This window comes from Sinocyclocheilus anshuiensis, unplaced genomic scaffold, assembly GCF_001515605.1.
Source record: "Sinocyclocheilus anshuiensis isolate Anshui unplaced genomic scaffold, SAMN03320099.WGS_v1.1 scaffold682, whole genome shotgun sequence".
Classification (NCBI taxonomy): Eukaryota; Metazoa; Chordata; class Actinopteri; order Cypriniformes; family Cyprinidae; genus Sinocyclocheilus; species Sinocyclocheilus anshuiensis.
This window is the reverse complement of record NW_015547682.1, coordinates 236,855-246,473: the sequence shown is the minus strand read 5'-3', so window position 1 is coordinate 246,473 and position 9,619 is coordinate 236,855. Positions and strand designations below refer to the sequence as shown.

Below are 9,619 nucleotides of genomic sequence, written 5' to 3'. Positions count from 1 at the left end.
ACACACACACACACACACACACACACACACACACACACACATGTTGTGTTTCCATGTTTTATGGGGACATTCCGTAGGCGTAATGGTTTTTATACTGTACAAACTGTTTGTGCTATTGCCCTACACCAACCCTACCCCTAAACCTACCCATTACAGGAAACTTTGTGCATTTTTACTTTCTCAAAAAAACTGAGAAAAAAATGATTTATAAGCGTTTTGAAAAGTGGGGACATGGGGTAATGTCCTGAAAAGTCACCTTCTCCTTGTAATACCTATGTCATACCTTTGTCATTATACAAATTTGTGTCCTCATATGTCACAAAAACGCGCAAACACACACACTCTCTCACACACACACCCACACACACACACACACACACACACTCTCACACACACACACACACACACACACACACACTCTCTCACACACACACACACACTCTCTCACACACACACACACACTCTCTCACACACACACACACACTCTCTCACACACACACACACACTCTCTCACACACACACACACACTCTCTCACACACACACACACACTCTCTCACACACACACACACACTCTCTCACACACACACACACACTCTCTCACACACACACACACACTCTCTCACACACACACACACACTCTCTCACACACACACACACACTCTCTCACACACACACACACACTCTCTCACACACACACACACACTCTCTCACACACACACACACACTCTCTCACACACACACACACACTCTCTCACACACACACACACACTCTCTCACACACACACACACACTCTCTCACACACACACACACACTCTCTCACACACACACACACACTCTCTCACACACACACACACACTCTCTCACACACACACACACACTCTCTCACACACACACACACACTCTCTCACACACACACACACACTCTCTCACACACACACACACACTCTCTCACACACACACACACACTCTCTCACACACACACACACACTCTCTCACACACACACACACACTCTCTCACACACACACACACAACCGTGTCTCAATCCTCTTAAAGCACATCAGATGTAATTGGGTTTTAATCCAGTGTGAACATGTTTTATTAATGTGAGCGGCTCATGTTTGTCTCTCATGTGTGTGATCTGCAGATAAGCTGAGGAGGAGTATGCCGAACCTGCTGGTGTGTGCGGCTCTGAGTCCAGCGCTGTCGTCAGGGTCCATGAGGAACAGCCAGAGCTTCGACTCGTCCGGTGCTCTGACGCGTCTCCAGAGCTGCAGTACGTCTCCAGCGCATCAATCTGATCAATATACCCTCAAATATGGCACTGTTTGAAGGGACAGACATTTTAAGTCATTTTATTGGCAAGTAAATGCATCTTGATTCAAGAATGTTTAGATACTTATATTAGAAAACAAGACAAAAATACTAAGTAAGAGAATCATTTTTTGCAGTGTGAAGGTTTTTACAGAGGGGTTTGTTCATATATAATTTGCCTGGTTCTATACAACATTTTGTTTCTAAAAACAAATGCAAAAATTATTTTGTTTTCTGGCGTGATTTTTTTATGATAAAAAGAGATATCCAAAATCCCCTCTGTAAAACATTTGAGTCTAATATTTCAATAAAATGAAACAAGAATTTTGAACCTGGCTTCATCCAATGTTGAGATAGTTGTTCTAGACGTGTATGCAAATTAGCGCATATTTAATTAGATAACAGCTCATTTGCATATTTCAACATAGCACTTCAGAAAACATTTAGTAGAAAAAATGTTTGTAATTCTTAATGAAATCAATGATCTGTGTTATGTATGGTGATATCTATTAGTTAATTTTTTACTTTTTTCACCTGCAGTCTCGCCTTAATAATATTATTATATAATAATATAATAATCTCGCCATATTAATTTCCATGACAGAGTTCAAGATAAATCCTTTAATCTTATTCTTATAATTCTTAAATCTTATAATTTATGACATATTAAAAGACTAATTACTTTCACCCCAAATACTAATTAGTTGTAATTTTACATTTTCAAAAGTTGCCACTATCCTAGCTTTTGCCCATTTGTCAGTAAGAAGTTTTTACTCATTTAAAACACAATAAAATTTAATATGCTCACTTATTCTTTTATACATTTTAATATGTACACGTCAGAATAAGCATGTTGTTTGAATTTTTACATAAATATTGCGTTACACTGAATGACAATGTAACATTATTTCAACCAAATTGTAACATTTTCTCCAAAAACGTATTTGAAGCCTTAAAAGTTGTCACTTTACTTACATTTAATGTGCTTTCTATAAACTTTTGTAAATTTCTTTTGATGCAGATATCTTAACGTCTTTAACCCATGCACATCTTGGCGTTTCCATCCAGCGTTTTTTATACGATATCTCAAAATGTGCATAAAAATAGATGGATGGAGACATAGCTAGTGTCTGCATTCACTCACTCACTCGTTTTTATTCCCTCCTTCAAGTGAACTGTACTAGTGGCCTGATGTAGGGAATAGTGACTGAGGGTACAGGAGGTGATTGGACACAGCCCTTGTGTTTTGTGTTTCTGTGAGTAGTTCCTGCTCCGGCGCAGCTGCAGAGCCGTGTTCAGAGCGTGGGGAGCTTCTCGTCCCATCAGCCGCTCAAAGCCACAGCGTATGTCAGTCCCACCGTCAAGGGCTCGTCTCTCATGAGCTCCTCGGTCAGTTTACAGAGTCTGTCGGTCAGCGGTGTCCCTAAAGCGGCGGCGGCATCACGCAGCGGTCTGCCTCGGCCCTCGTCCTTCATCAGCACCGGCTCCGGCCCTCGAGCCAAACTCACCGCTCCGCTGCGCAGGTAAACGCTTCAAATCCTCGAAACTGCTTTCATATTCAGACTCATTCGGATTAAAACCTGAAATAAGAAGGTCATGAAAAATTCAGGGTGAGATCCTGAAGAGTTTAGATCTGCTGACCGAAAAGCAGCGGATCGAGCGAGTAAAGCATCATTTTAGGATGAAGCTCAACAACTGATTACAACCATATTACACTGCCGTTCACAGGTTTGAGATCAGTACCATTTTTAGTGTTTATTAAAGTGATTATTCTTCTGGCTGCATATATTTGATTAAAAATATAGAAAAAACAGTAATATTGTGAAATATTATTGCAATTTAAAACAGCTGTTTTCTAAGTGAATATCTGTTAAACTGTAATGTATTTCTGTGATGCGCAGCTGTATTTTCAGCATCATTACTCCAGTCTTCAGTGTCACATGATCTTCAGAAATCAGTATAATATGCTGATTTATTATTAATGTTGGAAACAGTTGTGCTGCTTAATATTTTTTTGGAACCGGTGATACTTTTTTCAGGATTCTTTGATGAATAACTTTTCATTTCATTAACATTTATTAAAAATAGAAATCTTTTGTAACAATATACACTACCGTGTATATGGTGTCAGTAAATTTTTTTCTTTCTTTCTTTTTTTTAAAGAAATTAATACTTTTATTCAGGAAGGATGTGTTGAACTGATACAAAGTGATAGCAAAGACTTATATTGTTAGAAAAGATTTCTATTTTGGATAAATGCTGTTCTTTTTAACTTTTTATTCATCAATAAATCCTGAAAAAAGTATCAGTTTTTGCTGCTATTTTGGAACCTGTTTCCAACATTTCCAACATTTCAGATAATAAATCAGCATATTAGAATGATTTCTGATATCAACCAATCATCACAGAGACGTAAATTACGTGATATTAGTTTACCCTGCCCAGATTAAAAAAGTAACTCAAAAGTAACGTAACGCATTACGTTCCACAAAAAGTAACTAAGTAACGTAATTAGTTGCTTTTTTATGGAGTAACGCAACATTGTAACACATTACTTTTAAAAGTAACTTCCCCAGCACTGTTTGTTGCTGTATAATGCTTTATTGTGAGGAGTTATTGGTTGTCGTGATTGCTGTAGTTTGCTGCCGCCGCCGAAGAGCCTGGCGACGCTGAGCGCTCTGAGGGATGGGAGCTGGCGCGACGGCTGTTACTGACGCTCAGAGACGGGTCCGGAGCGTCCCGCTGGCCCGGGCCGCTCGCTTTCTCACCAAGTGCTCTTGAGGAGGCTTCCAGAGCAAACGCAGCTCTGTATGCAAACGCACCGAGGATCTGAGTGATCGCACATGCTGCTAAATCAGGGGCCCCTCGTCCCTGCGCTGAAGCAATCGCGCTTAAACTAAACCACTTGAAACGGTTTGTACGATTGTTTGAAGTTGGAATACACTCTTATTAAAAATAAAGGTGCTTTAAAGGTTCTTCACAGCGATGCCACAGAAAAGAACCATTTTGGGGTCCACAAAGAAGCATTCAGTCAAAGAACCATCTCTTTCTGAGCTTTTTAGAATCTGAAGAACCTTCTTTCGCTACAAAGAAGCTTTTGTGAAACAGATTCAGATTCTTTATGGAACCATTTAGACAAAAAAAAAGTTATTCTAATGCATCGTGAAGCACCTTTATTTTGAAGTGTATGATTCAAGTTTTATGATTTCAAAAGTTTGAACCAAAATTCAACAGGTTTTTAACTATTTACAGGTACGTAAGAGTTTAATGTGCATATGTTTATATGGTTAATAGTGCTTTTTACCTTATACACTACCTTATACGGACCAATTATTGCAGCATTTGTAAACGTATTTGACTTAAATGAAGTTTTGATTATAATTGTTCTTGACGTTGCACTTTCACTGTTAATGTTTATTTTATGGTTGATTATTTCTTCGTTCTGTCTGGAATCAGGAGGATTTTCAGAGGCACTGTAGATGTAGCACTGTATTGATTTATTTAAAAGTTACCTTCTCATCTTGTTTCCTTAATTCATTGTGTAAAATATATTTAAAAGAGCGTTCTTCATGTTTGCACATTGTTTCTGTAAATGCACCACAGTTTTCTGTATGACTGATATTTTAATAGGTGTGTCTGTATTTCAAATCCAAATAAAGTTTTTTATGATTGTGTGCTGCTGATATTTTTATGTCTGTTCTGGGAATCCAAAACATTAGACTCTGCTTTACTCATATAGTCATTAAAAGTAACGCATCTTATGTAATCAGATTTCCTTTTTCAAGTAACTAGTATTTACCAGCAGTTACTTTGTTTCCATGTGTTGAGTGACAGCTCTGGTGTTGCCATGGTGACAGAAATCAGGAGTAAGTGCAGAGCGTTGTGTGTGAACATGATCTTACTGTAGTTCTAGACTAAATATCAACATGTGTTTACTCATCTCACTGCACACAAACACATTCAGTGTTCCTCACAATCAAAATGGGACTATTAACCACTACTAATCAACAGTTGTTTTAGTATAATTTTAATACTGTTATAATTTTTATTAATGTTTTTAATTTTTGTTTTCATTTGATTTCTAAACATTTCATGTGTTTGTCATTTTTCACAGTTTTTGTTTTTAGCCAGCTTTTAATATTTCATTTTAGTTTTTTTGAAGTAATCATTTCTATTCTCTCTTTGCTTTCTTCCATCTCTGACTTGAATTTCCAGACTGCAGACTAATTTCTGTTTTCTAAAAAAGCTAATTATACGTGTCAACTATAAAATAACCAGTGAATGTCAATTTATTTAATGAATTTGAGTATAATTACTGAAGGTTAAAGGTCAGCCCACTTTACCTGAATCCCACTTTATCTGACACATTCAGCCAAAGTGGGCCAGCAATATTTAAACACCTTACAAGAAAACTAACACATTTTTAAACATTTTGTTCTTTGCATTTTATTCCCTGTTAACTGTATCGTAAATAAAATAGTAAATTAAAAAAAGTATTAATTCTAATGGAGAAAATATCTAATTAAAATTGTATAAATATTGCATAGCATCATAAAATTCCCTCAAAATCATAAATAGTAATAAAAAAGTATTATTGAACAAAAATATATTACACTGATTTTCCTGAAGAAAAAAAAAAAGAGTTACATTTCAAGGCTTCAAAGCAGGCAAGTGTGACTCTTATGTCCAAGGGTTTTCTGCCTTTCATCATGACGTAGTCCTCCTTTGAGGTGTGGCCACGCCCACCAGTGTCACATTGCATCAACCAAAACTAGTTCATCGTTTAGAGAAATAGTGTCTCTTTAATGAAGAGCCATTGTTATGCTCTAACAGTGCATTGAGCACAGTACAATCAAACTTAAATGGCCCACTTGACCTGAATTCACCCTAACATGATTAATGATGAACCTTAACTTTAAATCTGAGTTGGAAAAAAATGATAAATTTGGAAAAATGTACCTTCCCATACCGGGAGTCGAACCCGGGCCGCCTGGGTGAAAACCAGGAATCCTAACCGCTAGACCATATGGGAGTCCTGATACGGCCGCGGCCTGAGGGCCTCTTATAGGTACAGTACAGGTATAGTTACTTATAGTTCACAAAATGTGATTGTGAGATACTGTTTTATAGTTTTTTCATGTTGTTGATAATTATGTTTTACGATTGTATTTTTCAGTCTTGTTTTAGTCGAGCATTTCCTGCGTCAAGGTTCGTCGCGCCGTCAGTGACGTCATTTTGAAGTGCCAGCAGTGAGCGTGTAGATTTCAGTAAAACAGCTACGAACCTTCATGGGATTTGAAGTTTTCATCCTTCAACATGTTAGTAATCACGAGCATTTAAAAAAAAAGAAAAGACATTTAAAGAACTCGCGCGGTCGGGCTCTACGTTATCGCACTGTAATTATAATAAAATAATCTTTGTGTGTTTGTGATCAAGGACTGAATACTGGAAGTCTCAGCCGAAGAAGTTCTGTCAGTACTGCAAATGCTGGATCGCGGATAATAAACCCGTGAGTGAATCCAGAGCTATATATTTCATAAATACTCGATCTGAATGTATGTTCATAATCAGGATGTGTTTTCGCAGAGTGTCGAGTTCCACGAGAGAGGAAAGAATCACAAAGAAAATGTTGCGGCCAAAATCGCAGAGGTAAAGCAAGAAGAACTGCTGTGATCAGAATACAACACTAGTGTAGTGCACACTGCATGCTGCATACTGCAGTCTAGCGGATGCCATGTGTCTATTCTCTCTGGTTCTGTTGTGTATTACTGTACTCACTATGCACATTTATGCATGAAATACACTGATGGCCTTCTAGATTTGGCTAAATGTGCTATCCCAGAATGCAGTGGACTGGACCTTCCACTTCCAGTGTCAATGAATGAAGAAGAAGAATCACCTTTTTTAATTAAGTCACCATGATATCAGAATAGACTATTCTTATTTTTTATGGAATATTGCAGTGTTATTATATTTTTAATTTTCATATCTTTATCGCCAAAAAGAAGGGAATCTGTGAATAGTATAAATTATTTGTCTGTGCACATCATTATTTTGTAAAAACACATCTGCTCTTGTAATGAATGAAGAAGCTGCTTTGCTCTGATAGACCCACGTCACAATTGCAAAAGTAAGAAAATTAAAATCGCAGCCTCTTTAATCAGCCTGACAGCATTGTTTTTCCACAAAATTTAATTTAAAAGGGAAAAAAATAACTATTTTTGTATGATAATAGCTGGATTCTACTCGCACACAATATGATGAGTTCATGTGACAATAAAGCAGCAAAATGCATTTCATATTATTCAGTGTGTATTGCACCGTATCCGAACAGTGAACAGAGTCATGTGTTTCATGAGTCATCATCTCAGAAATACAATTTTGCATTTTTTATTTCAATTGAATGTTCTTCAAACTGATTTGAGCTCCTGCTCATTCATTCACTGCAGATGGAAGCTCCAGAAGCTCTTTGCATTATGGGATACGGTGTGTGTGTGTGTGTGTTGTCAGATGCAGTGGGTGTGATCTGAAGTAAACAGCATGTTGGCCGCTGCTGCTGTCCGAGCTGCGTGTGTGTGAAGATAAGAGTGTGTGTGTGAGAGATGCTCTCTGATTGGCCGGCAGAGCTCATGTGACCCCGTCAATGTTCATAATAGATTAAGAAGACAAGTGTGGCGAAGGCCAAGCAGGAGCAGAAGATGTCAAAGGAGTTTGCAGCGATGGAGGAAGCGGCTCTGAAGGCGTATGAGGAGGATCTGAAGAGGCTGGCGGGTCAGTCGTCAGGTGTGTGTGTGAGTGTGTGTGTGTGTGTGTGTGTGTGTGTGAGATAACGCTGCTCCTCATGGTTCTTCTGTCTCTACAGGTGAGAGTGTGGCTCCGTCTGAAGCTCCTGCTAAAACGCAGAAAAAACCCAAGAAACTCAAAGCGAGCGTCCCATCAGAGAGCAGCGGCGGCGACCAGACAGACGTCTGGCTGAGAGGAACCACAAACAACAGCCTGGAGTATTTCTACAACACCGTCACTGGAGGTGAGCTGATGATTGAGGAGCACACGCGTGTCCATCTGTGTTCTTCATCACTCACTGTGTGTTTGATCTCAGAGTCTCAGTGGGAGAAACCAGACGGGTTTATGGACGAGAGCTCATCATCGGCCATGGGACAAACACAGGTAAAACTATCTGTGACTCTGTGAGTCTGTCTGCGAGTTTGTGAGTCTGCGAGTCTATCTGTGAGTCTGTGTGTGACTCCGTGAGTTTGTGAGTCTGCGAGTTTGTTTGTGAGTCTGCGAGTCTATCTGTGAGTCTGTGTGTGACTCCGTGAGTTTGTGAGTCTGCGAGTTTGTTTGTGAGTCTGCGAGTCTATCTGTGAGTCTGTGTGTGACTCCGTGAGTTTGTGAGTCTGCGAGTTTGTTTGTGAGTCTGCGAGTCTATCTGTGAGTCTGTGTGTGACTCCGTGAGTTTGTGAGTCTGCGAGTTTGTTTGTGAGTCTGCGAGTCTATCTGTGAGTCTGTGTGTGACTCCGTGAGTTTGTGAGTCTGCGAGTTTGTTTGTGAGTCTGCGAGTCTATCTGTGAGTCTGTGTGTGACTCCGTGAGTTTGTGAGTCTGCGAGTTTGTTTGTGAGTCTGCGAGTCTATCTGTGAGTCTGTGTGTGACTCCGTGAGTTTGTGAGTCTGCGAGTTTGTTTGTGAGTCTGCGAGTCTATCTGTGAGTCTGTGTGTGACTCCGTGAGTTTGTGAGTCTGCGAGTTTGTTTGTGAGTCTGCGAGTCTATCTGTGAGTCTGTGTGTGACTCCGTGAGTTTGTGAGTCTGCGAGTTTGTTTGTGAGTCTGCGAGTCTATCTGTGAGTCTGTGTGTGACTCCGTGAGTTTGTGAGTCTGCGAGTTTGTTTGTGAGTCTGCGAGTCTGTCTGTGAGTCTGCGAGTCTCTCTGTGAGTCTGTGTGTGACTCTGTGAGTTTGTGAGTCTGTCTGCGACTCTGTGAGTTTGTGAGTCTGTCTGCAAGTTTGTGAGTCTGCGAGTCTGTCTGTGAGTCTATCTGTGAGTCTGCGAGTCTGTGGGTCTGTCTGCAAGTTTGTGAGTCTGCGAGTCTGTCTGTGAGTCTATCTGTGAGTCTGCGAGTCTGTGGGTCTGTCTGCAAGTTTGTGAGTCTGCGAGTCTGTCTGTGAGTCTATCTGTGAGTCTGCGAGTCTGTGGGTCTGTCTGCAAGTTTGTGAGTCTGCGAGTCTGTCTGTGAGTCTATCTGTGAGTCTGCGAGTCTGTGGGTCTGTCTGCAAGTTTGTGAGTCTGCGAGTCTGTCTGTGAGTCTAT

The 9,619-nt window shown here is 39.8% G+C and overlaps 2 protein-coding genes and 1 non-coding gene across 5 annotated transcripts in view; 2 read left to right on the top strand and 1 right to left on the bottom strand.

Annotated features, from left to right (window-relative positions):
- slain1b (SLAIN motif family, member 1b) overlaps window positions 1-9,619 on the top strand; it is a 26,310-nt gene that overhangs the window by 9,597 nt on the left and 7,094 nt on the right. Inside the window, exons 5-8 of one of the 2 annotated variants that reach the window (XR_001635816.1) lie at window positions 1,148-1,276; window positions 2,579-2,837; window positions 3,953-4,286; window positions 7,831-7,833. Coding sequence is in view for 1 of the 2 variants with exons in the window: in XM_016505635.1 (XP_016361121.1) it covers window positions 1,148-1,276; window positions 2,579-2,837; window positions 3,953-4,028 (464 nt within the window). In the remaining variant the exon portion in view is untranslated. Of the gene's footprint in view, window positions 1-1,147; window positions 1,277-2,578; window positions 2,838-3,952; window positions 4,305-7,830; window positions 7,834-9,619 lie in introns of those variants that run through there. The other variant, XM_016505635.1, reaches the window with a different exon arrangement.
- Window positions 6,275-6,346, bottom strand: trnae-uuc (transfer RNA glutamic acid (anticodon UUC)). Its single transcript has one exon. It is a non-coding gene; the product is annotated as a tRNA-Glu (tRNA).
- wbp4 (WW domain binding protein 4) overlaps window positions 6,510-9,619 on the top strand; it is a 9,033-nt gene continuing 5,923 nt past the window's right edge. The window contains exons 1-6 of one of the 2 annotated variants that reach the window (XM_016505638.1): window positions 6,510-6,632; window positions 6,751-6,823; window positions 6,901-6,963; window positions 7,971-8,085; window positions 8,177-8,341; window positions 8,414-8,481. In XM_016505638.1, coding sequence (XP_016361124.1) covers window positions 6,631-6,632; window positions 6,751-6,823; window positions 6,901-6,963; window positions 7,971-8,085; window positions 8,177-8,341; window positions 8,414-8,481 — 486 coding nt within the window. In that variant the 5' untranslated portion in view covers window positions 6,510-6,630. Of the gene's footprint in view, window positions 6,633-6,750; window positions 6,824-6,900; window positions 6,964-7,970; window positions 8,098-8,176; window positions 8,342-8,413; window positions 8,482-9,619 lie in introns of both variants that reach the window. The other variant, XM_016505637.1, reaches the window with a different exon arrangement.